Below are 27,367 nucleotides of genomic sequence, written 5' to 3' on the forward strand. Positions count from 1 at the left end.
GAATGTGAATACTCTGAAGAAAACACAGTCCAGCAAATATCCAAAATGAACTCTGAGAATGAAACATCAGAAAAATTTTGCACTATACTGCACTATTTTTTTCTTTCTGATCTATTCTCAGAGTTTATTTTGGATTCATTTGGAATGGAATTTCCCTGCCTAGCGTACATAGGTATCAACATTCAGCACGAAACATTCTCTCTGGGGCGCATTCTGAGAAAAACATTTAATCTCTCAATGCTAGAGCCAAAGCTCTGCACTTGTGCAACACGTGGCCTTGCTCTTAATTGACTGATTTGATCGCATAACACACCTGTCTGACAACTGGTACAAAAACAGGAGTGCTCTGCAGATGTGTTGCATCTGTATTGTTTGCATTAAAACGTTGTGTGATCAAACATTTCACCACAAAAAGAAAACTTCTAGGGTCCTGCACTGTGTGTTCTTAGCACATCCCCTCTTAGAATGCTCATGAGTATAATCACAGCATTATGTATGTAGGATGAAGAGCTAAAAGTATGCAGTGCAGAATTTCCAAACCTTGGGGGGGGGGGGGGGGGGACAGCGCAATCCCATTAATGCGAACTGAAGAGTACCGAAGATCTGACGCGTCATTGCTCACTAGACCTTGCCCCACATTTGCGGCGGAATATAATGGGACTGGTACCAGGACACATCATGCAAAGTGAATTTGTTCCACGTTTATCTCATACCTATTAAAGTCATGCCGAGAGAGACCATACGAGGAAAAAAAAAAGATCACAGAATGTGACTTGTAGCAGAGCATCAAGCCAAATTTTTTTCCGGTTTGGTTCAGCTCCAGGAGGACACACATATCTGTTCCAACCGGATCATTGCACAAGGTATACGCACTAAAATAAACGGTAGGAAAGTTCCAGAACCTTTATCCCCATGGTCTGTACTATAGCAGTGGGACTGGTGGCTTTTAAAAGTTCGTGAGTGCGTTTAAAAGTGAAATAATGTGTGGAAGTGAGAGGAGGCCATATACAGAGTCTAAAAATATAAGAATTATAAAATTCTGTGGTCTAGAACCTTTTTTATATGCATTTCATTAACATCATCTGAACCATAGAAAAACACGGTCACGGTAAGCCTAACGGCTTCGGATGGGTGATCTTGCGAAAGGTATGAGCCTTGGGTTAGATCAGGTAAGTGCATTTTAGCTAGGTTAGGTTACACAGATTAGGAGGGCGCACCCCCCCAGGTACACACTAGTTGGTGCGGGCATGAAACCGTGCCTGACTAAAGGTGGCGGAAAGCAGTATAGCTGCCAGGATGGCCGCAAAGCTGTGAAAGAACGCTTGTGGGAAAACGAAACTACAGTGTTCTAGAAGGGTAACACTGTAACTGAAGAGCACTGTAACGAAACTATAGAGCGCAGTTGTCATACGTTGTCTCCATCGATGCGGGCATCCAGCTATGCATTTCCGCTTGTATTGGAGACTCTCGTTGAAAAAAATGTCGCATGAACCGGTCACTTTTGGAACAGGTTGGGGTAATACGAAAAACGGTCCGTCTTGAACTGTCAATGCCTTTGGAACCAGTTTTGAAATGGTAACCGAAATTTTCTAAATCGGTTTGGTTCAGGTACAGCTCCAAGATGACGGCGGCCTTTTCGGTTCGGTTCTGGCAAAAAAATATCTGTTCTTTTCTGTTTTTGGTTCTGGTTTGGGGTGATGCTCTGCTTATAGTGAAGGAAATGTACAAATCCCACAAATAACACTTACTGAAGAATATTGAGAACATCCTAAACTGATATCAGTCACACACAACACAAGCCTCTTGCACCTGGCTGCCACTTTACATAGCTTTCTGAATAGGGCTTCGAAATTGATGGGCGAAAAAATTAGCAACAAAGTGTAAGTCTTGTTGAAAGAAGACCTCACCGTGAAATTACATGCGAACACGTAGTCATAACAGAACAGTGAAAGTGAATTGCAGCGCCTGGAGAAGTGTGCCAATGGACCTCTTGGGGATAGCATTGTGATGAGCCGGAATACAGCTTCAGGCCGTTCACCTACTCAAATGATTATTAGTCTGACGAAAATGTGGGACAATTTCCATTTGGTTTCCCGACCCTTTGGTGTGCTTCAGTAAATGTTATTTGTGGAATTCATATGTTTTCTTCACTACAAGTCATATTCTGCAATATTTCTTTCCCTTGTGTGGTCTTTCCCGGTATAACTTGAATTAATAAGTGAGTGTTATCCTGGTATCGTATGTCTTTGTAAGAGGTGTTCCGGTATAAGCTGATCGTGGTATGACTTAATAATACAATAAACTTAATAATAAAGGCTTAATAAGTAAAGGCGTCCCTGGCATGCTAGCAGCATGCGAGCCAATGCGTACTAAATGCGCCAGCGAAAAAAAAACGCAGTGCATGTTCATGTGTTTGATTTACTGAGCGTTTCCCCTGCATAGAAATACACGATTTTGCTGGGACGAGAGCATCAGTTCGAATAGATGATTTCAAATTAACAGAATTTCAAATTAACGGGACTGCACTGTACCTCGAATTTTTCTATTTGCACATGCAAGGAACAGGATGTAAGCCATGTTTCATTACGCTTGTGTTTGGTATAAAAGGGATCGAAATCAAAATCAATCGTGATCAAAATCACAACTTCCCTGGATGCTACACTCTGATCGTAGCACGCTGCTTACACTTATCACCACATTTAATACATTCGAACGGCACTGCCATACAACGCCCTTCATTTCGGGGAGTCGGGAGTGCTTCCTATGTCAGCGATATGCATAAAAAGTTTTTCCGTTATGTCGGGCTTTCCCCATATATTCTTCCACCCCATGGTCCTCCTCACTGCCACCAGGTGGTCGGCAATGAACCTCGCGATGCTTTTACACAAGTCATTGTCACTGTACATATTTGAGAGAACGAACGCGTCCGCAGCTCTTTCCACAGTCAAGTTTGCACCGAGATAGTCTCCGCAGAGCGCTTTCAGGTCGCCCATCGAATACTTGTCCGCGGCTACGTACAGGTCTTCAGCCACCTTGTCCAAGTTTGGCACCTCACCCGTGTATATGAACAGCAGCATCTCTTTCATCGCATCGAACGACTGGTCGGGTAAGTTGATGGCCTGCTCTTGAGATTCCTTCGTAGGATGCGTGAACATGGCGCCGAACACCGGCGACGACAGCATTAATACGTCGCGGTGCGCATACAGGTTCCGCCGCTGAACGGCAAGCTGAACATTTCCAAACGTCTTGTCTTCCAGCAGCGAAGAGATGTTCTTCAGGAGAGGGCTGACCGGGATGTCAGACTTTCTGACCGGAGTGTTCGTGCTCTCGGCCAGGAACTCGACTTCAAAGAGGATGCTGAGGGAGTCTCCGTTCATACATTGAATGTCAGGGTCGTAGAGAAACGATTTCGCTATCTCGATTCCGTGATAATTATTTGTTCCTCGGTAGAGAGAGTGAAACCCGTTGTGGAAGTAACGCTGGACTGGTCTTCCCCCTTCGCCGAGCAAAGTGAGAGTGTAGACGCAGTTTCGACCCTGCATCCCTTGTACGGGAACGACGCAGATGGAGGCGTGGTCCCGAGCTAAGTCCATCCTCAGCTTGAGCCTCACTTGAAGCGAGTCCTTTGGAAACTCTTCGCTGTGGCACGTCCCACTCTGAAAGAACTGGCATTTTCGGAAGTTTTCGATCGTCCAATGGTGAGAAATGCACTCCGTGTTGATGCGACTCGTGGAAGACGTTCGACAGCTCAAGGACTGCTTCGAAGCAGCCATGGTGCTGTCTTGGGGCACTGTCTGCCCTATTACTGCAATGAAATATGTAAAATTTAGCTAGGAATAATGAGTCAACGTGATCGGCGATATTTAGATGTTGGCACAAGTAATGTGTTTTCGTTTTTAATAACGCATCTAGCTACATTCGAAAAGTTTGGGTGTACAGAAACACATGCTGCTTTAGTCGTGCACTAACAGAAATACGTAACATCAACACGACAACTTCGTATCATGCGGGAACGTCGTAGTGATATACTGCGAGAAGACGACAGAATATCGGCATTCTGCCGTCTGAAAACCACAGAAAATCGCTAGGTGTACTCACCAGCGTACATTACGAATGACGACAATTACACAACGCGGAAAAAACAGAAAACAAAACAAAACGAACCCTCAATCACGTGATCTCTCTAGAAATCGACGACAGTGACCTCTCCACCTCTCCTTGCATCTTTAAAATCTCACATTGTTCTGATGTTTCATTTTTATTTTCAGTACGAATTGCTCTCGTAAACAGGTAACGCGTTAGAAGTTACGATTGTATGCTGAACGCGACGCTTACGCAGTGAAACTCCGGTGCAGGCAGATGCTAGAATGGCGCCGTGATCGTTTTACTGTTGTTGACTTTTTCGAATATGCAGTGACGGTATTTTTCTACTCTTCGCTTTTTGGGGGAATCAAGAACAGGCCACCATGACAATACAAGTAAAAATTAATTTAGACATGCACCCAACATGCTTTGACCTGATATTTCCGGACGGTATAGAAGAAGGTGGGAGAGTTCGGTTGAAGTTGCACCGTGCATCATCGCGATTCACATACCTCAACGCCCGAGAGCGTGTTCCAGTGGTGCGGCAGAACAGAGGCGCCCTTGATTCCCGCTACATTGAAGAAAACATAGTGATCGATGCGTCTCACGAGTCTGACGGTCATCCATTGTGCCTTTTAAAACCGATCGGCGATGCTCGCGAGAAAACAGACCATGGCTGCAGTGCTACAAACGGTATACCCAACGAAGCCTCTCCACGGAACCTCGTCGAAACCTCCTGCGCGAGTCCCGCCGCTTCCTCCGTTCTGTCTGCTGACATTCCTGATGACATACCCGATGACATCCACAACAACGACGACAGTAATGTCTGCGCTGCGCAGGATCATTCAGAAAATTCCGTGCCACCGGGACGTATTCCTATTTACGTATGTACTGTTTGCGGATACCAGACAAAAGACAAGGAACGAGCCCTCGGGCACATGCAATCTCACTGCAACGCGGGAGAGCCCTCAGTGCGGAAGAAAAGACGTAAGCTTAGCCATACTTCACAGGAGCACGACGAATCCGGCGAAAAAACGTTCCGGTGCTCCGAATGTTCGAAGCAGTTCCCAGCAGAGGGATTGCTTCGCATACACACGCGCGTCTATCACGGCGGCACGATTGAATGTTCACTTTGTACCATTGAAGCCGGCAACGAGCGTGACTTGGAGAAACACATGGTTTCCGAACACGCCGAGGCAGCGCCTCTGAAATGCTACGTTTGTCACACTCCACATTTCAATCCAGAAATATTGAGGTCTCACGAGCTGTGGTGTTCGACACTGGGAAAGCTCAAGAAGACTCTGAAATGTCAGCTGTGCGACTTCAACACCATACAGTACGACGAACTCTGCCAGCATGTGAAAGACAAGCACACAGAGAAAGTTGTGTACACTTGTGAAATATGTGGCAGCCTGTCACTCGATAAGAAGCTTCACCAGGAACATTTGAGAACGCACCAAGAAGGAGTCGAGGTAATTGATGTCGGCTATTCAGAAGCACCTTGGTGAAGCTACTGCTTGAACAGTGGTAATTGATAATGTGTGATAACTGACGCAGCATATCTGGTAACTAGAACAGCAAGCAGCACAGATCATTTCAGAAAGCATCCCTGTTGGGGGGGTAGTGTAACAATGGTATGTAGAGAAGAGCTCTAGTGAGAAGATATCGCTGAATCACCACCATATGCTGGACCATGACCTACTAGGTCATAGTGACCATTGGACCATTGAGGACTCATTGGCCCAGTTATTGCTTCTTCAATTTCTACAGTACTTTGTACTTTAGCTTATCTTAGTATTTTTGTACAAGCGGTGGATGTCCCACGAGAGATGGTTCTTTATAAAGTTGATCATCATCATCAGCACTCTATGCATTTTCATGGGAGCTGTCGCCGTCGTCTGCTACGGTAGTTGTAGTTGTCGTCTGCTTCTGCACGTTCAAAATTCAAATTTCCATCATCCAATCACGATGTACATCTCACGGGCTCCTCACAGGGTTTGCCGATTATGACATGGTCGCTATAACCTAGTAGGTCTTGTGCTCGACAAGAATGCTGAACTAGGTTTCTTACCGATACATTGTCACTGTGAGTTCACATCTATTCGCCGTACGCGAGAAAACAAAGCTCTTCCATTTCATTGCAGCCGCCTGTTGTCGAAGGCGAATACCAGTGTCCCGTCTGCAGAAAATCGTTGGCAAACAAGCGTGGCCTTCGGCTGCACTTGAAGCGACACCCCATCTCCCTCATCCACATCTGCGAGACTTGCGGAGACCATTTTCCGACGCAGCAGGACCTCATGAAGCACACGGACCAGCGCCACAAGCCGGTCACCAGGCGCTACCAGTGCCGCTTCTGCAGCAAGATCTTCAAGACCTCGTTCAGCGTGAAGAGGCACATGAAAAAGCAGCACGGCTACGAGAGACCGTCCAAGTCCGTTCCGTGGGACTACATCACGCTGGTGGCGGCCAAGCAGCAAGAAGGGGACAGTCAAGAACAGGGCAAGCCTCCGCAGTTGGTCGAGAAAAAGACGCGACCACGCCGTCCACATCGTTGCCAGCTGTGCGCCTTCGAGACGAACAATTTGGGCCGCTTTGAACGGCACCAGGCGCTCCACACTGGGATCTACCGTTACCCATGCCCAGAGTGTCCCAGGAAGTTTGCCGCCAGGTAATTTCTGTCTCCGTTAACGAATACGAACAGGACGGTCGTGCTGGGCTGGGAAGGGTATCTAGGTGTACAGGGAAAGACAAGGGCAATCTTTGGGAGGTCTAGAACAAACCTTGTGTACCAGATGTCTCCATGTGTGTGTGTTTTGATTTTATATCCCTCTTGTCTTGACGCAGGACGGAACTAAAAAAGCACAGCCAGATTGCCCACCCTAAAAATTTGCTCACCTGCACGCATTGTCCTAGGCTATTCGAGACAAGAGGTAAGGATCTCGGTGCCTTCTTTTCTTTTACATTTTTAAGTTGCGAAGTACAAAAGTGTTTAGTTCTCGTGTGCAAGAGTATTCTTTTATATTTTTGAGATTCCACGAGTTTTCTTCGAAGCTTGAAGAAAGAAGAAAAATCACCCACTTGGCTGGAAACAACCGAATCCAAATTTTCTGAATGTGCTCTGCAACTTCTCTGTTGACACTTGAGCTATAGCAATGATATAAAAAAAAATACACAATTGATTCCACTTAATTAATCAGTAGCAGGTAATATTGAGATACTCTTATTGCACAAGGCGAAGACTTAGCGCCATGCAGCCGGTCTCGTTCCCATACAGTGTACCTCTCCCGTTTTCCCACCCTAAACAGTGGCGTATCTAGGGTGTGGCAGGTGTGGACATGTGCCATGGGCGCCAGGTGAATGGGGGCGCCATTATGTGGTCGGGTGTGAATGTGCCAGGTCGGGCACTCAACCTGGCACATTCATAAATGATCTAAAGCACCCGGCATTACAGAGGTTGTAGTGTGAAACCTAGTGCAGACCACACGAAAACGCATCCCCAAGGACATCATGTTAACCATGTTGCCATGGGCGCAGGTTGCTCTAGATACGCCACTGACCCTAAATATTGCTTTTGTGTACCATCTGCGCAGAAACATCAGCTTATAAAGCACACCTGGAACAGCACAGCAAAGGGAAAACGAGAAAATGCAACGAATGTGGCCACCACTTCGGAAACGCTGAAGAACTGCTGGCCCATCTGGATCAGCTCCACTCGCCTTCGTTGCCGGTGGAATGCCGCTTGTGCCACCAACGCTTCCGTCTAGTCAGCCACCGGGTAAACCACGTGAGACGGTATCACCCAAACGTGTTGCAGCGTCCCCACATATGTGACGTCTGCGGCTGGGCTTATCGGTACCAGAGCGGCCTGTCCGTGCACAAGCTGGAGCGGCACTCGAACCGGGTCGGGGACAAGACATACGAGTGCGACTACTGCGGGAAGGTGTTCGGACGGGGCAACATCCTTGCTCTGCACCTGCGCCTGCACACCGGCGAAAGCCCGTACTTGTGCCGGGAGTGTGGGGTGACTTTTCGTACACCCACGGGGTTGAAGTACCACACGGTCAACGTGCACACCAAAGACTACTCGGTGTTCTGCCAGATATGTTCCAAAGGGTTCGTGTCGAAGAGGAAGTTGAAGGTGCACTTGATAAGGACACACAAGGCTCAGAACGTGGAGCAGCACGTCGGTCAGAAGCAGAGGGCGCCACCCGTCTTTATAGAGCGTGCGACAGTGCCCGTTGTTTCCGTTGAGACTGGGGACGACTCGATGTTGGACGTCATGCAAATCATTGATCCAAACGAGACGAAAACGAGGCAGTTGGAGACAGCTGTACATGTTATCGATTTTGCCGACTTGGATATTGCTCAGACGTCCACCGTAGAGTGCTATACGGAAGCGTGATTGACGTTTCGTGCTTTGGAAATACTGTGTGTGACGAGTGCCTTTGCTGCACATTCATTTGTGGCAGTCATTTGAATTGTTGACATCCTTGGACTGATCATCCTCACAATTGGCTGCAACTGTGTATTCATGAACTTTTACAATGGTTTATTGATAATGTAATAAAGGTCTAGCTCTTAAATCATACGCTGACCCGTTACATCGGGCTTCTTTGAACACATCTAAAGGTAAGCGAGGGGACACTGAGGCTAGCAGTTCTGGCCCCGATACATGCATTGAACGTTTTGTACAGCACACGACAGGTTGTTCAAGCGTCATTCAAGGTTGACCAAGACTTTTGCTCCAGAAAAATCAGTGAGCAAATGTAGTTGACTAAAACTCTCTGAGGACGAAGTGCAATCATTGGTCAGCGGCACGTGCAGCAGTGACAGCTATAATGGCGATGAGCAGTGTGTCTATTGTTGGAATCGCAGTTCGTGTCTATCGAAGTTGGAAAGAGGATGGATGAGCGTTGAAGCACGATGAGGGTACCAGTTTGTGGCTTATCTGCTTCGCAATGAGCAACATTCGCGCTTGGAAGAGAGACAACAGACGAAGTTGGAAAGAGGATGGATGAGCGTCGAAGCACGATGAGGGTACCAGTTTGTGGCTCGTCTGGTTCGCAATGAGCGACATTCGCGACGGGAATAGAGAAAACAGACGAAGTTGGAAAGAAAATGGATGAGCGTCGAAGCAGGATGAGGGTGCCGGTTTGTGGCTCGTCTGCTTCGCAATGAGCGACATTCGCGCCGGGAAGAGAGACAACAGACGAAGTTGGAAAGAGGATGGATATGGGCGTCGACGCACGATGAGGGTACAGGTCTGTAGTTCGTCTGCTTCGCAATGAGCGACGTTCGCGCTAGGAAGAGAGACAGCAGACGAAGTTGGAAAGAAGATGGATGAGCGACGAAGAACGATTAGGGTGCCGGTTTGTGGCTCGTCTGCTTCGCAATGAGCGACATTCGCGCCGGGAAGAGAGACAACAGACGAAGTTGGAAAGAGGATGGATATGGGCGTCGACGCACGATGAGGGTACAGGTCTGTAGTTCGTCTGCTTCGCAATGAGCGACGTTCGCGCTAGGAATAGAGAAAACAGACGAAGTTGGAAAGAAGATGGATGAGCGTCGAAGCAGGATGAGGGTGCCGGTTTGTGGCTCGTCTGCTTCGCAATGAGCGCCATTCGCGCCGGGAAGAGAGACAACAGACGAAGTTGGAAAGAGGATGGATGAGCGACGAAGCACGATTAGGGTGCCGGTTTGTGGCTCGTCTGCTTCGCAATGAGCGACATTCGCGCCGGGAAGAGAGACAACAGACGATGTTGGAAAGGGGAAGGATGAGCGACGAAGCACGATTAGGGTGCCGGTTTGTGGCTCGTCTGCTTCGCAATGAGCGACATTCGCGCCGGGAGAGAGACAACAGACGAAGTTGGAAAGAGGATGGATATGGGCGTCGAAGCACGATGAGGGTACAGGTCTGTAGTTCGTCTACTTCGCAATGAGCGACGTTCGCGCTAGGAAGAGAGACAGCAGACGAAGTTGGACAGAAGATGGATGAGCGACGAAGCACGATTAGGGTGCCGGTTTGTGGCTCGTCTGCTTCGCAATGAGCGACATTCGCGCCGGGAAGAGAGACAACAGACGATGTTGGAAAGGGGAAGGATGAGCGACGAAGCACGATTAGGGTGCCGGTTTGTGGCTAGTCTGCTTCGCAATGAGCGACATTCGCGCCGGGAAGAGAGACAACAGACGATGTTGGAAAGGGGATATAGATGAGCGACGAAGCACGATTAGGGTGCCGGTTTGTGGCTCGTCTGCTTCGCCATGAGCGGCATTCGCGCCGGGAAGAGAGACAACAGACGATGTTGGAAAGGGGATGGATGAGCGACGAAGCACGATTAGGGTGCCGGTTTGTGGCTCGTCTGCTTCGCAATGAGCGACATTCGCGCCGGGAAGAGAGACAGCAGACGAAGTTGGAAAGAAGATGGATGAGCGACGAAGCACGATTAGGGTGCCGGTTTGTGGCTCGTCTGCTTCGCAATGAGTGACATTCGCGCCGTGAAGAGAGACAACAGACGATGTTGGAAAGAGGATGGATATGGGCGTCGAAGCACGATGAGGGTACAGGTCTGTAGTTCGTCTGCTTCGCAATGAGCGACATTCGCGCTAGGAAGAGAGACAGCAGACGAAGTTGGAAAGAAGATGGATGAGCGACGAAGCACGATTAGGGTGCCGGTTTGTGGCTCGTCTGATTCGCAATGAGCGACATTCGCGCCGGGAAGAGAGACAACAGACGATGTTGGAAAGGGGATGGATGAGCGACGAAGCACGATTAGGGTGCCGGTTTGTGGCTCGTCTGCTTCGCAATGAGCGACATTCGCGCCGGGAAGAGAGACAACAGACGATGTTGGAAAGGGGATGGATGAGCAACGAAGCACGATTAGGGTGCCGGTTTGTGGCTCGTCTGCTTCGCAATGAGCGACATTCGCGCCGTTAAGAGAGACAACAGACGATGTTGGAAAGGGGAAGGATGAGCGACGAAGCACGATTAGGGTGCCGGTTTGTGGCTAGTCTGCTTCGCAATGAGCGACATTCGCGCCGGGAAGAGAGACAACAGACGATGTTGGAAAGGGGATAGATGAGCGACGAAGCACGATTAGGGTGCCGGTTTGTGGCTCGTCTGCTTCGCAATGAGCGACATTCGCGACGGGAAGTGAGACAACAGACGATGTTGGAAAGGGGATGGATGAGCGACAAAGCACGATTAGGGTGCCGGTTTGTGGCTCGTCTGCTTCGCAATAAGCGACATTCGCGCCGGGAAGAGAGACAACAGACGATGTTGGAAAGGGGATGGATGAGCGACAAAGCACGATTATGGTGCCGGTTTGTGGCTCGTCTGCTTCGCAATGAGGGACATTCGCGACGGGAAGAGAGACAACAGACGATGTTGGAAAGGGGATGGATGAGCGACGAAGCACGATTAGGGTGCCGGTTTGTGGCTCGTCTGCTTCGCAATGAGCGACATTCGCGCCGGGAAGAGAGACAACAGACGATGTTGGAAAGGGGATGGATGAGCGACAAAGCACGATTAGGGTGCCGGTTTGTGGCTCGTCTGCTTCGCAATGAGCGACATTCGCGTCGGGAAGAGAGACAACAGACGATGTTGGAAAGGGGATGGATGAGCGACAAAGCACGATTAGGGTGCTGGTTTGTGGCTCGTCTGCTTCGCAATGAGCGACATTCGCGACGGGAAGAGAGACAACAGACGATGTTGGAAAGGGGATGGATGAGCGACGAAGCACGATTAGGGTGCCGGTTTGTGGCTCGTCTGCTTCGCAATGAGCGACGTTCGCGCCGGGAAGAGAGACAACAGACGATGTTGGAAAGGGGATGGATGAGCGACGAAGCACGATTAGGGTGCCGGTTTGTGGCTCGACGTGCTTCGCAATGAGCGACATTCGCGCTGGGAAGAGAGACAACAGACGAAGTTGGAAAGAGGATGGATGAGCGGCGAAGCACGATTAAGGTACCGGTCTGTGGCTCGTCTGCTTCGCAATGAGCGACATTCGAGCTGGGAAGAGAGACAGTAAGAGACGGAGTTGCAAAGAGGATGGATATATGGGCGTCGAAGCACGATGAGGGTGCAGGTCTGTAGTTCGTCTGCTTCGCAATGAGCGACATTCGAGCTGGGAAGAGAGACAGCAGACGAAGTTGAGGATGGATGCGCGTCGAGGCACGATGAAGCTACAGGTGACGTAGCCCGAAGAGGGTTACAAATTGGGCGGTTCGGTAGATGGCTAACCCCCCAGTGCCGGGGAGCTAAAACAACTCAAACACATTGCTCGGTTAGCTCCCAGGCACTGTGGTTTTAGCCGATAAGTCAGCCTATAGTATCCCAGCAAAGGAGTGATTAAAAACAGTGCGGTGGTCATATTTCATGAATGTTTGGAGACTTCAAACCCTGACTGTTCTTCCTACCGCACCCCCTGTATTTAAGCACATTCGAAGCACCCATGCGTCAACTCGCTTTATTTGTTTGCCCATTTAGAGTGTGTTTCAACTGTTCAGGAACAAAAAGTAACCTAAAAAGTAATATAGAGGTAACGAAAAAGGAACTGTATAAATGTATGCAGTCATGTAGCTATTATGAAGATCATGTGACTTTACACGCATCTCGCCTCTCTCTAGAACGAGATCACACTTGTTGACTTGTTTCTTAGCGATACTGCTAGTTCCTGATAATGGTGACCTTCGTCGAGCCACAGGTGATGAGTCCCTCAGAGCCGAGAATCTTCCATGTGGTAGTGACGGTCATCTGCCAAAATCAACGTAACCTCATTGCTATGCTCTTCTATTACGGCTATCACTGGTCGCACCGTGTACCGCTTACCGATGGCAGGAAGCTCAGAACAGGAGCCCGTATGGAACCTGCGATGATTTCACCCGCTCTTACTGGACAGGACACTGCACCAGAGCTGCAGGCGTCCGTGTTGATGCCAGGGATAGGCATTTGCATTCCCAGTACGTCCACGCGGGGGTCGAATCTCACGGTGCTGCTGTTCTGGTCTGGAGTATTTTTGAACAGATATCGGAACAGAATTCATCCTGGGTACATTTTTGATAAGTCCTTTTACACACATGGTATGTGTTACATGCACGGTTTAAGGCGGACTCACTTCTTAAGAAAGGCTATGGGGACTTTTGTTCGCAGGGTACTCGTAAACCTCGCTAAATTTTCTACGCGAAACAGGTACAGGCGTGTTCTCCTCGAGTTTATCTATATAGGGAATGACATATTTTCTATGGCCTGGCGCGATCCATTGGTTTCTGGCGAATTAAAGTTTGTCAAATTTTGAATATATGGGAGTCTATGGGATATGCAACAAAATGGCTTCTCTCGGCGCGCCCGCAAGCGATATTTCGGCCAAAATGATGTCATTCCGTACACTAGCAGTCTGGGAATTGATTGCAATCAACAAATTCTACAAGTTTACTGCAGTGTTCCAGATCCCTGCGAATGAAAATAATAGCTTTGTCGTTTGCTAGCATGTTCTGCACGCTGGCGCCGATTACATTACGTCCTTAAAGCGCGTGAGGAAAGCAAAGCGAGAGAAAACAATTTTGCGACGGTGCATGGCCAACTCTCTTCGGGAGCGAACGCTAACTAGATCGAATGAGTCCGCCTTAAGTTAGCCAAGCGGTCCCGATACATTTCTCGTTGACCAGCGCGTGCTGTGACCATGGACAATATTTATGACGCGCGAAAACAATGAACGTTACAAGTCGTGTTTTGATTTGCCAAATGTGGCATGTTAATAATAGCCATTAACTCTGGACCCTCTTTGTGCTTCAGGTAGGTGTCCGTACTGTGCTATTGCGCCATGTACCCAGGAGCCACTCTGCGTACCCTTGTCATCCCCGCTGAGTCATGCTCACTCACCTTCCGCTCAACTCTCAGTTTTGCTCACTCGTGCTAAGCTTATTCGCTACATTGAGGATGGGTGAGTTCTGCCGCACGTACCGCGGCAAAGGGAAGCAATGTATCAGCACCAAACCAATACCTGCCAGGTTGCATCGGCGACGTGAATATGGGAACCCACAGCCACACAATTCTCTCATGCACACACCTTGCTTAGTCGGGATACCTACTAGATTCGACCTTGAAATCAATTCGGAGGTTCGTGCCCACCGGAACCACACAGGGATCGCTATTGCAGGGTGTTACCACCGCGGACAGGATCTTGCCGCCTGTAGATATTACAAAAGGAGTAGAGAGAGAGAAAAAAAAAGGGAAAAAGAAATACCGAGCAATTAGTTCAAATTGGGATACCGTGTGAGAGAGCCTACAAGAATACCAGGAATCACTGCTGGTGGAGACGCAAAAGAATCACTCTTACCTCCGCAGTGTTGGAACTGAATAGCCTGCTGCGCCACTGTGGCGACAGCCAGAAGACATGGTACGAGGAGAAGACCGAACATCTTGGACGACTGCGAGCCGATTCAGATGGTTCGCGTTGGAGACAACACAATAAACGCCAAGACAGTGGGATAAATTATGGACGTGGTGAAGCAAACGACGTGGATGCAATCAGAAAACACGTCGTGGAACGCGGAAGGGCTGTGATTCTGTCACGAGCCTATATATGTATGCCCTTAGACTGTTGACCGAAAGGTATATATTATGCGTTCACTGCCGTCGGTTTTGAGATGAAAAATTAGGGTCGGTTAGAAGAATCGATCCTCACCTTCTATTGCTTGCGATTTTTCACTGTATATCACATCTCATTCATACATTCATTCATACAGACATAAATTACACACATTATTTTGAGGTATTTGTTCACCTCAGGACAACAGACAGTACAATAGGAGGAATGCACTACTTACACATACATAACTCTATACTGATACACCACCATTTTCATGTATAAGATATATTATGTATGTGTTTATCAAACGCAGCAAACGCGACTCCAATATTCTTAGTAACACGTACGGCGAAGAAGAAGAAGAAGAAGTGGTTCGTCTCCGAGCAGTAATCACCGATTCAAGTTTGGGTTGAACCGAATAAAATATGACGTCCACCGAAGAAAACCTTCCCGACCGTGAGTGATGTTGTCTGCATAATATCTGGTAGCACACAAGACATCGATGTTAGGCATCCTGCTAGGCATCTTTTCTTAGCGATCGGGTGCTTCACTGTGACCGGACTACGGAGATAATGCACAAGGAATAAAGTCCTTGACATTCGTTGGTAATCCGGGTACGCAGGCAACGACGATACACATACGTATAAACAGTGCCTTGAGAGGTGGGGCGAAATGTCGGTGAATTGTGGTGGGGGCATTGTTTCAAACTGCACTAATCAGATCTCAGTAATTTCTATGGTCATATTATAGTCCATTGTACCTACCTCTGTCGGCGTTTGGAGATTACTCATCGGAGTATAAGCAATATTTAGCATCGGTGCAACCAGGATGCGTTGTTTGTGCGTCGGGGGTTGTGAGGAGATAGGAATACAGTAGAATGGACATTATGCACTCTGGTTTGTACATCATTTAAGGCGAAGCAGCTGCCACGAGCATACTTGAGCAGACAGCCAATGAAATTCGTCAACAGAAGGTCAACTGGCAGACATACTTGCAGTGAGTGCTGTTTCCTTCAGGTGGTACTCTTGCTCTTACTGATGTTATCCCTCTGTGAACGATGTTTATTTCAGGAGTCAAATGATCAGCCAAGACGACATGGCGTTCCTGACAGCGCTGGAGCAGTCAAACGCAGAAGCTCGTGCAAAACTTCTGAAATCTCAAAAGCAACAAGCAGCCAGGACCTTTATCAGCCTTCTGGGCCACATTTCTAAAGACCAAACAGTGCAGTTTCTTCTGGTACTAGTTGATGATATCATTCAGGTATGTCGGCACTCGTATTTTCAGGTTTTTGGTGCATTTCGTGGAACAATAAAACGTCGTGGTCTCGAATGTTATGAAGTAGGATGCAAGACTGAAGCCCCAATGTCATCGGCGACCTCGAGATCCCCCCGCCCCCCATTTCCGTCGTTGTGCAACTACCATCACTTAGCTGGTGATGATACTTGCCTTCAAGTACAATGGGTGAAACCTTTCAGGCGGCTCTCTTTCTGTCGTCGGAGGTCTCAAGAGCGTATAGTGCGCTTCCAGGAGTCCTCTCTTCGATTCCCGAAGTACACTCTACCGCAGTGTCTCTCCTTGTCGTTCCCTGCATTCAAAGACGCGTTGTCCACAATCTATAAACCATTGAATGTCCCGAATGAGTTCAAACAGAGTGGGCGACTGTGTCGGCATTGTTGTTGAGTTTGTTAGATACATGTTAGGGGACCTCTAGGGACCTCTGATGGGGGCTAGGGAACCGAACGTTTTGCGCAATCAACAGTTCCTACTTGTTTACCCTCATTTATGACTATGATATTCGTCTTACGCGTACGTGTATTGAGCCCTGAGCTCTGCTCAACCTATATTGCAGTCGAAAGGGCTTAATATAAAGACAGTAAGCCACAAAAAAGTCACAGGGAGTAGTCCTACTGAAATCTACCAGTTGTTGTGGGCTGCACCTTAGCAGAACGCACGCCATGCTGAGGTTCCATTGCAATAATATGAAAGATCAGTGTACAGAAGGAAACGCCACCAAACGCTTCTTTCGTCATGACTGACCTGGGTCCCAGGCACTTGCCTATTTTGTCCTGCAGTGTGAACAAGAAAGCCAGCAATGGTTGATAACTGAATGCGGCTTAACGTCCATGTGGTCCAACAGGCAACAGACCTGTACGTATCTTGGGTACCATACTTAAGAGACGGTCGACCGGTTTTCTCAAGTCTTTTGAACGGCTCAGGATGGTACTTTTAAAACACGCCCTTTTGTGTCTTCCTGCCAAATGAACCTGATGTCTTCATGCCTGCTGTTCCCTACATCACTTCCAATGGTCTCGTCCAGGAGGACAAGTCACGCACGGATATCTTTCCACAGTTCGCCAGGGAGAAGAAAGTGTCAGTCTGGACAACATTCTTCAACTTGCTGAACCGCGGTGACAGCTTCATCGTAAATATGGTAAGTGTACTTAATCTGTCTTATCAGTATTGCAAACAAGCTTCCGCCGGAGTATCCCGGGGAATGTCTCGCGCGTAAGTGCACGGAAAGTGTCATAGCTTATTAAGCCAGCAACTATGCCTCGCATCTCTAACTGCAGCTTGCATCTCGTTTCTTGTAGACCAGCAGTATTGTGGCTCACATCGCCTGCTTCAGTTCTGAGCGCATGGCAGGTGCTGACCTGACGCATTACCTGAGCTTCTTGAAGAATCAGTTGAAGACGCCCGTAAGTCCTCACCGAATCGTAAAGACGATATGAGTATCTCCCTGCATAAATATCTAAAGCCGGTTCTTGTGTGTGTTGCAGAACAACGAGTACCTACAGCCTGTAGCACGGTGTCTCCAAATCATGATGCGTGTTCGTGAATACCGAACAGCTTTCGAGAAAGTGGACGGCATTGCCGCGTTAGTATGAAGTTTGTCACACAAGCAACCACGTGTTATTCCATTGTATTGTATGTGCGTCGTATGTGTTTGTTGCAGAATAGCTGAAGTTCTATCTGGTCGTCAGCATTTCCAGATACAGTACCAGCTGGGCTTTTGTCTGTGGCTCATGGCATTCATCCCGGAGTTGGCAGAAAAAATGAACAAGTAAGTTAATGACGCTAATTTGGCTCCCACGAGTAGTATACTGGAAACTGTGCCACAGGGCAAACGTGATCCCTGTACTGGCCGACATACTTAATGGATCTGGACGAGAAAAGGTGGCGAGGGTGATGCTGGCGACGTTCAGGGTGAGCTTATTCCTCATTGCGTGTACACTCATAGGGGGTCAGCGGGGATCCTGTGGGTTGAAGTCGCCAATGCTAATGATCACGCTGATGCGAGGTAAGGTATAAAGGCTGGTTCACACTGCAGCGTTTACGGCTGCGTACGGCTTCTTACGTGTACCTTCGTTCTATCTTGAAGGACGTTCCGTTGCAGTGATTCGCTGTCCGCGGACGTAACACGCAAGCGCAACCGTATACGCAGCAGTGTGGATCAGCCTTAAGAAAGCATGTTAATCGTCAGGGTAACGGTCGCAAGACAGCACAGGACAGGAAAGGACGTCGACCTCGTCGTCTCGCGTTTCTTTGCGTTCGTGGTTCTGGCTGTGGGACATGTGGGTCGATGGTAAAAGGTAGATAAGGTAGATAGATGGTAGATAACTTCTTGTTACCCTGACAGGTACCGTGACAGCCTGCAAAACATTAAAAAAATGCATGTTTTCTTTTCTTTTCGACGGAAGTATAGTACAAAGATGTTATGGAATTGCAATCCGACTTCTCTGCTGGGGGCGCCTGTATAGTGTCTCGCATGCATATCGTCTTCGGTCTCAGACGTGATGCCTTATGCAGAACCTAATTGAGAAGCCAGTGGAAGAAGAAGTTCGGAGGGAAAATTGTATCGCCATGGTGCAGTGCAAGGTGCTGAAAACCTTAGAAATCTTGAGCGCCAAGAAATACGAAGACCCGGACATTCTGGAAGACATCGAATACTTGGAAGAGAAAATGGACGCTATTGTGCAAGACATGAGGTACGCTTATAGGCCCAGTAGAAGTATATCTGTTAAATAGGTGGGATAGTCCCGACGAACAGTTCTGGATTGTACAGACGTTGAGGAGATTCCTCAGTGGTGGTCTCTGTAGCTTTGAAGTGTTTCGGTCACGCGCTACGGTTCTCAACGCTGCTCGTACGTAAAGCACTGCCAAAAAGCTACTGAGGGCGTCACTGAGGAACCTCCTCAATCGTTCGTGAAAGCGTGCCCTGGACCTCATGTGTAAATCTCATCTCGTAGAGTCGTTTTCCAATGGCAAATGTCTAGACTGTGGGTACAAGAAACGCGTTCGAACACAGGAGAGAATAGTATATTACATCAATAGTCAAGCAGTTTGTAACATCAATACGTTGGAACCCCCCAACCGAGTGTCTGGATGCGCTCCTGGTATTCCCTAGCTGTACAGTCATTCCGACGGGTTCCCGTTAAGAGGACATATACATATACGTCGTTATAGTAGAGCACATAGTCCTTTCTGTCAAGCGATTTCGACACGAAGGCCGCTTTCAAGACAGTTCGGACATGCACATATGTGGCCGTGCACAAGGGCCTCAGGTATAAACAAGGGAGCGGCAGACGTCACTATAGAGAGCAGCATTTGCGCGTCACGTCTGTTTGTCCGTTTGATTGTTCATTGCACATTTGAATCACGACAATGGTGGGTACCCGCTCTAGTTCCTTCGACGAATATGCCACGGAGTTGAAGTCAGGAAGGCTTGAATGGAGCCCCGTCCATACTTCTGTGAAATTCTGGAAGGAGAATGCCGAGAAGCTGAACGAGAAGAATTACGAGCTACTCAAGTGAGAAAATTGTGTGTTCAGTCTCCAAGGGCGGCCGCGACGTGTTATATATGTGATGCGGCTAATGGATATCTTATTGTAACAGGATTTTGATAAAGCTTCTAGAAACAAGCAAGGAGCCTCTGGTGCTGTGCGTGGCGTCGCACGACATTGGCGAGTACGTGCGATGTTATCCGCGTGGAAAGCAGTAAGTATATGGCGAAGTTTGTGCACGGCATATGTTTAGCGGTCTCTTCTGGGAACTGGACGAGAAAGGCAGAAAGGTTTTGCCTTTTTGTCTTCAAAACGCGTTAAACACCCGTTAAGGCAAGAAACTGGCTAGTTGGTAGAGGCAGCGCCTAAATGAAGACAAGGACGGACAAAGACACCGTCCTTTTCCGTGTTCTCTTCGTCCTCATCTTCATTTGGGCGCTGCCTCTGTGCTACGCACCCGCTACGTACCGCGTCCAACTAGTGGAGTTGTAAGCTGAATAAAATTCAGTGAAGGAGGAGCAGGAGCAGCATCGCTACCAGTGCCGTAACTTAGGTTCGCCCTCCATTCATCTGTCCAAAGCGCCGCTAGGGAGGCGCTACTCCAGGTCAGGTCGATGAAACTACGTTATCGTCAAGTGTCCCTAGTGTTCTATCAATTGTTCTGCTTGTTCCTGTTGTTCTTGTTCCTATTCCACAATTCTCTACCTGATCTGGAGGTCGTATCATACTTTCTGATGCTACCAAAACACAAAATGAATCAGTCCGTAGATAAAAAGTTAGTTGTTCTGGGGAGCGCCAAAAAAGACGCGAGACGATACTCGAATACGAATAAAAAGTGAAAGATATACGAATTAAAAGTGTGTCTGTCCTTTGTGCGTACCTTCCCAGACTCGGGGGGAAATGTTACCAAGGACTACAGCTTACACTAGCTTGTTTGCATTTTGTTTGTACTTGTATGTTCTACAAAAGGTTACGTTGACCTGCAGGGTGATCGAGAAGCTGGGAGGCAAACCTTTGGTCATGCAACTAATGAGTCATGAAGACGCAAACGTGAGAAATGAAGCCCTACGCTGTGTGCACAAGCTCATGGTCCAGAACTGGTGCGTTCTTCGCAGGCATATCTTATAACTTTGTAGCTACAAAAGTAACGTTTCCCTTTCTTTCAGGTGGTACCTTGGTCACCAGCTGGATGCTGGCGGCAGTACTTCCAAGGCGCCTTAAGATCCATATGCTCATGTTGAGAGTTAAGGAGTTCTATTACTCCCGTTGGGCAGCGCACTTTTTCCGACTAACACGTGCCAAATGAGTTACTTATTAAAGCAGGTGTACGAGCTCGCGTACTTTCTTCGTATGTACTTTTCGCGGTTCGTAACAATTCGTAGCAAACCTACCCTGTTTGTGACGCTCGCTGGCAAAGTATTACGTACTAGGCTCTCAAAGCCTATCCCTACCTGTGCCTCCTTTGCAACTACATATCTGCACTGTTACTCCTAACACATATTTGCAGCACCGTTTTCGTGTACCATTGGTAACCTCGTTACCATTCTTACCGGTACCAAAGACAGCATGACTCAGGAGCTTACTGATTCATTAGGTACTTCGACGGCCACGTAAGCAACGGTCTACTGGTATGCTCTATTTGGGATTGGAAGCACTCTGCGGAAACGATATGATAAAAGAAGCTGTCAAAGAGCAGCTAGATGACGTCATCGGAACCGTTATCATGAACACGTTTCCATGTGTAAAAGCCATCTAAACCGCTAGTAAACCGTTGACAACGTGGCTTCCGAAATACCGTTTCTGCTGTACGGCACCCAATCAACGGACAGGATTCTGAGTCATGTACGCTGCCATTGGTTCTTGTATGCACGATAACGTCGCGATGATGTCATCAACGGTCTACTAACATTCTATATTATCTGAAAAATACCGAAACACCGGTGATAGTGGAGCGGCAATAGGGCTCGGCATTTTGGGCCACGGAACTTGTGGCGGCCAGTGGACGACGTTGAAGACGTGCCTCTGCTGGCGCGCGCCACGAGCATCGGCCTGCTGGGACATTCCATCTCGGTGACCCGGACGTGGTGGGATGTCCCTAGATGGACTTCAACCGCAAGAACCGCTCCGCGTCTGAGGGGGAGTGATGTGCCGGCCCGTGGACGACGATGAAGACGTGCCTCTGCTGGCGCGCTCCACTGCGCCTGCCAGCCAGTTCTATTGGCACCATACTGGCGTGAGGTCACGAACATCTGCCCGCTGGGACATCCCATCATCGCCGGTCAGGACTCATGTAGAGGAATATCACCTCCTCTACAAGCTCACGATCACAATCATCTGATAAGGCGTGAGCTCGGCCATAGGTTACGAACTCACGTGAAGGTCGACATGGCGTATCACTGAGCTCGATTATGCCGATAGTAGCGCACTCACTGGATAACATCACACTTGCGACCAGAGCATGTGTTATTTTGCCGACTTCTGGTCACAGGTGTGTGTGTTATCTGGTGAGTGCGCTAATATGCGGCATGATTGGGCTCCGCGATACGCCGTGTCGACCTTCGCGTGAGTTCGTAGCTCATGACTGAGCTCATGTTATATCAGATGATGGTAATCGTGAGTTTCGCGACCCCACATGTCGAGCTATCCCAAGCAGCACAACGAGTCGAGTGCAATGGAAGTGGACGGTATGCGTCTTACCAAGGTTTTTTAGTTTCACGGGCCTGTTCAAGGCCTTACACCTACCCGTCCACCCTACTGCACTCGACTTTCAGTACATTGCGCTGCTTGGGATGCGATACTTCCGGAAACCACGTTGTCAATCATCTACCAACATCGGTACCGGCTCCGGCATCGGTAACACTGGTACAGTATCATTTGCCGCGGAGTTGTCTTTTCAGTCCTCCATTCCATTATCTGTTGCTCCTGGTAAGTAAAAAAAAATACATGTACAACGCTCTTAGTCACCACAGCGTAAGGACCGTAGCGCGAAGAACATTTTACACCATACGGATATTTCAACACCCACCTGTCTGTCCACCACAGACACTACTACCTGTCTGTCAACGAAGGGTGGCAACATGAGGAAAATGGATGGCACAGTCCTATCGTATAAGTCCTTGGGGAAACATTCCTCTGCAGGAAGCGTCGACGGCGCCAGCTCGCGTAATTGCCCTCGATCTCGTCCTCTTCCTGCGAGGTGTGGTCAATCTGGACGGATTTGTTATAAAAACCTTACGAGACGACATATCTGGCAGCTCTTCACTATTTGTGTGTCAGTCCGAGATAGCGTGTGAGCGGTAGTCACTCGCACGCTTCGTTTTCCAATTTCCTCCAGCCATTGTGTACCACCAGGAAACAAACAGCGCCGCCGAAGCTTTTTTACCGATGTTATGGCACCAAAATACAACCGCCGGCAGCCTCCTTTCTGTTTTGGTTGCCTTGTGCCACGCGATGCTTTTGTGAAGTAATCTTTCTGTTACAAAGTGAAGAGAACCGGATGGAAAGTTTGCGTCACAGTAAGATATGTCTTAGAACGAGTGCATATTGAGTGACACTGATAATTAAGGCGTCTTACTCTTAAGGCGTTTCAGTTTGTTCAAGAAACGACTGGTGGGTCACGCTCTGGTGTAACTCTGCGATCTCCTGGTGGTGGCTTTGGCGGTTCATATTTCATGGCGCGGAGAGTTCTGGGTAACATGCTGGCGTTACCATGACCGCCGGTCTATGCAAGACAGCATTTTTTTTGCCGCCCTAGCTGATTCTCTTTGCGGCATCGGTGCGAGAAAGGGTGATATGGTGCACAGTATTTTTTTGCACCTATCGGGTGTCAAGTCTAATAATAATTTGAAGCAGATATACGCGTAAGGTGAGTAAGTTGTGTGGTGATATGCTGCACTGCCGCAGTCTGCGGATAATATCGGCCACCTGGGGTTCTGTTGACGTGCGCCGGAAATCTCCGACACACGGTACTTGTCTTATATGGCGGTGTCAAGTCTTGTCCGAAATGGCACGCACACTTTTGTCGTGTAAGTTTCACACCACACAGAAAGGTGTCTTGTAACACAGCCTTCTAAATGATGTATTCTAAACAAAAAGCCCCGTGTCAGGGGGTATATTGTGTTGAAAATGAACGTCTTGTAGTAAGATGGCTGGATTCACATCTCACTAATCGTAAAGAGGTTGTACAGCGCAGATCGAGTCCTTATCTGAAGTTCCGCAGGGTTCGATGCTCGGACCGTTGCTTCTTGTAATCTGTATTAGTGATTTGCGTATAGATAATCCGGGTCTTCAGTGTCGTTTTTTTTTTTTTTTTTTTTGCTGATTGTGTTTTGTTCGCAAAGATATCCGCTGTTACTAATCAGGAATGTCTTACCAACTCTCATAAAATGATTCTTACATGGTGAGAGTCATCGCAGATGAGTTTGAATGTGAAGAAATGTGTCCAAATTTTACTGTGGCTACAAAAAAGTAACCAATTTTGTTTTCCTATACTATCAATGATACCTCCCCAGGAAAAGTTGCAGGATATAAATTTCTTGGAACTATAATAACAGCGAACCTAAACTGGTCTATTCACATTGGTTATATTGTTACAAAAGCGTTCCGGAAACTTTGGTATTTACGCGAAACAATGCACTTCTGTAACTCAACTCACCAGCCTATACACATCGTTAATTCGTTCCACGACTAGAGTGTGCCGATACTTTTGGGACTTATTGGAAAGCGTCCAGAAAAAGGCCTTGCGATTTAACAATTATTCGTATGGGAGATGAACGTCAATATCATCGTTGTATCGCTGCATCTGGACTGCCCCCGGTAGCTCATCGAAGAAAGAGTCAAAGGACTAAACTTCGTTCGCAACATATTGTAGAAATACGGTGGCATAGAAAAAAAAAATATTGTGTCATAACTGGACTTAATTTTAATGATTACTTAATGTATAATACGAGTCGTGACACTGATGAGAAGCATAATAAACTGATCTGTTAGTTTCGTTGCAAGAAAGCTTTATTTCATTTTTCTTTTTCTCGCACCGTTTGTTGGTGGAATAAGCTCTTTCGAATATCATCTGCTTTCCCGTCAGCTCTGGAGAGGTTTCTTTTCTCTTTCTTTTTGTAATGGCTGAGTATTGCCATATCGCTGTTCACGCGAGTGTGCATTGTTATCTACATGCCTTGTGTGCATTGTTATCTATACTTGCCTTCTATGCATTGACATCTATACCACGCTAGCTGCCTTGGCCCTCAAAGGTCGGCCGGCCGTATGTTTTCAATAAATAAATATCATTAATTAAATAAGCATTTCATTTTAAAACGCATTTTCACGTGGCGTGTTCCATTTATAACACCGTTTCAGGTGGGTGTTTTGCGAACACCACCTTCAACACTGTTGTTATACCTTTCGGCTGAGCCTATACGGAATAAAAATGAGTGCTCGTTCCGCTTTTACACTCTGAAAGGTGTGAAAAAAAAAAGTGCTGTGTGGCTTCCTCGTAGGAGAAATTTGTGCGTATAGGAGGTTTGCAGACATCAGGGCACATCAAATAGCTGCTAATTAAAAGGTAATATCGGGGTAAATGCACACGTAAGGTGCGTGTCAGCCAATTTGTGTGGCGACATGCTACACGTTCCGCAGTGTAGCACTTTTTCCGACCACCTGTTTTGTTTTTTCTTTTTTCTTTTTTGACGCGCCCTGGAAATCTCCGACACACGGTGCTGGAAGCAATATTTACCTCCCCCACATTGCTGCCGTCCTCGGCCGGGATCGAACCCGCGATCTTGAACTCAGCAAGCCAACACGTTACCGACTACCGAGGCCGGTTCAAGTAACTGCGTGCTTGTACTCATGCGGCAGACAAATTTGCTAGCGGCTATGCGCGTAAGATTACAATACGCTTCTGCGTGGTACCGTTCACATATTAAAAGTACTCCGCGTTTATACATCACTTGGAAAAAGGCTGACCACTCTATGTTCAAAAGGGCGAGAAGAGCGGTATCACACGCTGAATGCACCGCTGAAGCGCACGTTAGCCGTAATATTTGAGTCTGCGATGGTGCGTGACGGATGGAAAAACCAGAAGGAAACAAGTATATTTGCAGATGGGCAATGGCAGTACTGCTCACCAGCCTGGCCGGAAGGGGAAGGCAAATGTCACCGAGCATAATAAAGAGAGACGATCCACTTCTCAGGGTTATGTCACATAAGGTGACAAAAAGGAACAATAGCCACCTGTAGCGGAAAGTGGGCGAACAATGCTCGGAAGCGCTACCACGGGGTCTAATGCCTTTCCCTTCATGCATGCCGTCAGAATGTTCGCAATTATGCATTCGTGTGCGTAGGAAAATTATGGAAAGCTTTCTCACATAGAGAGAACCACCAGTCCAGAACCGAAGTTTGTATATTGTGAGGCAGAATCATCGCCATGACCATCACTGCATCTTAGCGCGAGTTGCAACCACCCGCATTCATTCTTCCTGCCCTCATTAAACGGCTCTTCTCTCGCCCTTTCGCTATCTCACAATATCGTCGTTAACTACCTGCACTTTTCCCGCGTAATAAGTTCATCAGCGTGGTTTTCAGACGAGTTCATTATAGGCGTGGGAGAGTTGCATGATAGTTTCATATTGAGGTTCCCACGGAGGCTGCGTCAACTCTGTGGAGGTACTTTAGAGGTACTCAAAGGAGGTGCAACGGGGCTGTTTCATAACAGCATTCAGTTGGTGCGCCAGCGCAGATTAAGCATGCCTGGAGGTTCCTTGACAATTTTAGCTGTGGATCTTCTCAGAGCTTCTATTCTCGGTTTCCTGCCTCCGGAAGCCAACAACAACAAACAACAACAACAACAGCTTTATTTTGGTGGCGATGAATGTGGTGTTCTATCGCCGGACCAGGTACTCTTCCCCGTTGTTCGCTGTAATTTGGTGAAGATACTGTAATGGCCCGGTAGCCAGTTTAGGCTAGACAAAATACCAGAGCGTGGTACAAGGTGAAACAAAACTAAGGTAGCAATATATTGGGACAGGCTACGCGAATAATCCTGGCCTTGGTGTCGGCCTAATCCTGTTGTCATCGCCGTGCGTGTGCAGATGACGCATGTACTGCTTATAGTTTGCATCCTGTTCCGTTCATTGCCATATAAATTGTTAGGTAAGTACATGACGGTAAGAGCCACCCATGTTGGGTGAGTTGGTCGCCGCTGATTGGTAGATCTACTGAACTCAAGGTGTCGCGTTCGCACTGGGCAAATGACGTTAGAAACTTGACGAAAGGATACAAGTTGCTTAGGCACGCCTTCCACTGCGAGGGACGTTGGGTATACGGTGTGCAGTGTTGCGATTTCGGCGAATATTGGAACTCTGGTGGCAAAACTAATCAATAGACCGACCTCTGCCGGTGAGTGATGTATTGGTATGAGTCGTCTTGGTATGGGCTGTCTTGGCATGTGCTGGGGGTAGAGCCTTTCATGGCCTGTAGAAAAGCATGGTCTCCGTCTGTGCTAGACAGTGGGCTGTCCCCCTGCAAGCACGCACGGATACCATGCTTGTCTATGGGCCATGAAGTACTACAGACGTGGTTATTGTTGTGTGGACTGAATCGGATGCCTTGAGTCATTGCATTGGGCATTCCATACAAAGTAATATCCGCCAGTCGGTATTCAGGAGGAGCCACACAGAGGGACTTCGCTCTGTGGACGGAACGGACATCCAAACTTGACAAGGAGTGTTCTTTACAAACAAGAAGTGCAGGGCCACAGACTAAAGACTTGGAATCTATTCGCGGCAACGGAACTGACCCACGTTCAGTTACGGCAGCTTTGTTTGAAATGCATCGCGGAAGAGACGCTCTTTAAAGTGTCGTCTGCAAACGGTCTTTCATTGAGTTGCTGTTGCAGCACAAAAGGCGCGACCGGAATTGGCG

At 47.9% G+C, this 27,367-nt stretch overlaps 4 protein-coding genes across 5 annotated transcripts; 2 read left to right on the forward strand and 2 right to left on the reverse strand.

Annotated features, from left to right (window-relative positions):
* Window positions 1-207: 207 nt before the first annotated feature.
* On the reverse strand, window positions 208-4,815 carry LOC135366824 (speckle-type POZ protein-like). 2 transcript variants are annotated; one of them, XM_064599758.1, is made up of 2 exons: window positions 4,596-4,815; window positions 208-3,805 (listed from the first exon to the last, which is right to left on the reverse strand). In XM_064599758.1, the coding sequence occupies exon 2, from the start codon at window positions 3,771-3,773 to the stop codon at window positions 2,736-2,738; it is 1,038 nt and encodes a 345-aa protein (XP_064455828.1). In that variant the 5' UTR covers window positions 3,774-3,805; window positions 4,596-4,815; the 3' UTR covers window positions 208-2,735. The 2 variants fall into 2 exon arrangements, with proteins under 2 accessions (XP_064455828.1, XP_064455827.1); XM_064599757.1 differs by lacking the exon at window positions 4,596-4,815 and adding an exon at window positions 4,099-4,176.
* LOC135366821 (zinc finger protein 234-like) lies at window positions 4,214-8,669 on the forward strand. The gene is made up of 4 exons (XM_064599751.1): window positions 4,214-5,555; window positions 6,228-6,751; window positions 6,928-7,013; window positions 7,674-8,669. Exons 1-4 carry the CDS (start codon window positions 4,467-4,469, stop codon window positions 8,483-8,485), a joined length of 2,511 nt encoding a protein of 836 aa, XP_064455821.1. The 5' UTR covers window positions 4,214-4,466; the 3' UTR covers window positions 8,486-8,669.
* A 3,863-nt stretch (window positions 8,670-12,532) lies between these two features.
* LOC135366099 (mite group 2 allergen-like Ixo r 2) lies at window positions 12,533-14,630 on the reverse strand. Its single transcript, XM_064598751.1, has 4 exons — window positions 14,418-14,630; window positions 14,170-14,268; window positions 12,911-13,086; window positions 12,533-12,835 (listed from the first exon to the last, which is right to left on the reverse strand). Exons 1-4 carry the CDS (start codon window positions 14,497-14,499, stop codon window positions 12,749-12,751), a joined length of 444 nt encoding a protein of 147 aa, XP_064454821.1. The 5' UTR covers window positions 14,500-14,630; the 3' UTR covers window positions 12,533-12,748.
* A 387-nt stretch (window positions 14,631-15,017) lies between these two features.
* Window positions 15,018-20,790, forward strand: LOC135366100 (V-type proton ATPase subunit H-like). Its single transcript, XM_064598752.1, has 13 exons — window positions 15,018-15,125; window positions 15,584-15,665; window positions 15,740-15,929; window positions 16,987-17,100; window positions 17,261-17,365; window positions 17,447-17,544; window positions 17,623-17,730; window positions 17,789-17,873; window positions 18,477-18,655; window positions 19,352-19,477; window positions 19,563-19,664; window positions 20,437-20,550; window positions 20,617-20,790. The coding sequence occupies exons 1-13, from the start codon at window positions 15,095-15,097 to the stop codon at window positions 20,669-20,671; spliced, it is 1,389 nt and encodes a 462-aa protein (XP_064454822.1). The 5' UTR covers window positions 15,018-15,094; the 3' UTR covers window positions 20,672-20,790.
* Window positions 20,791-27,367: the final 6,577 nt, after the last annotated feature.

Source organism: Ornithodoros turicata, chromosome 8 (assembly GCF_037126465.1).
Source record: "Ornithodoros turicata isolate Travis chromosome 8, ASM3712646v1, whole genome shotgun sequence".
Classification (NCBI taxonomy): domain Eukaryota; kingdom Metazoa; phylum Arthropoda; class Arachnida; order Ixodida; family Argasidae; genus Ornithodoros; species Ornithodoros turicata.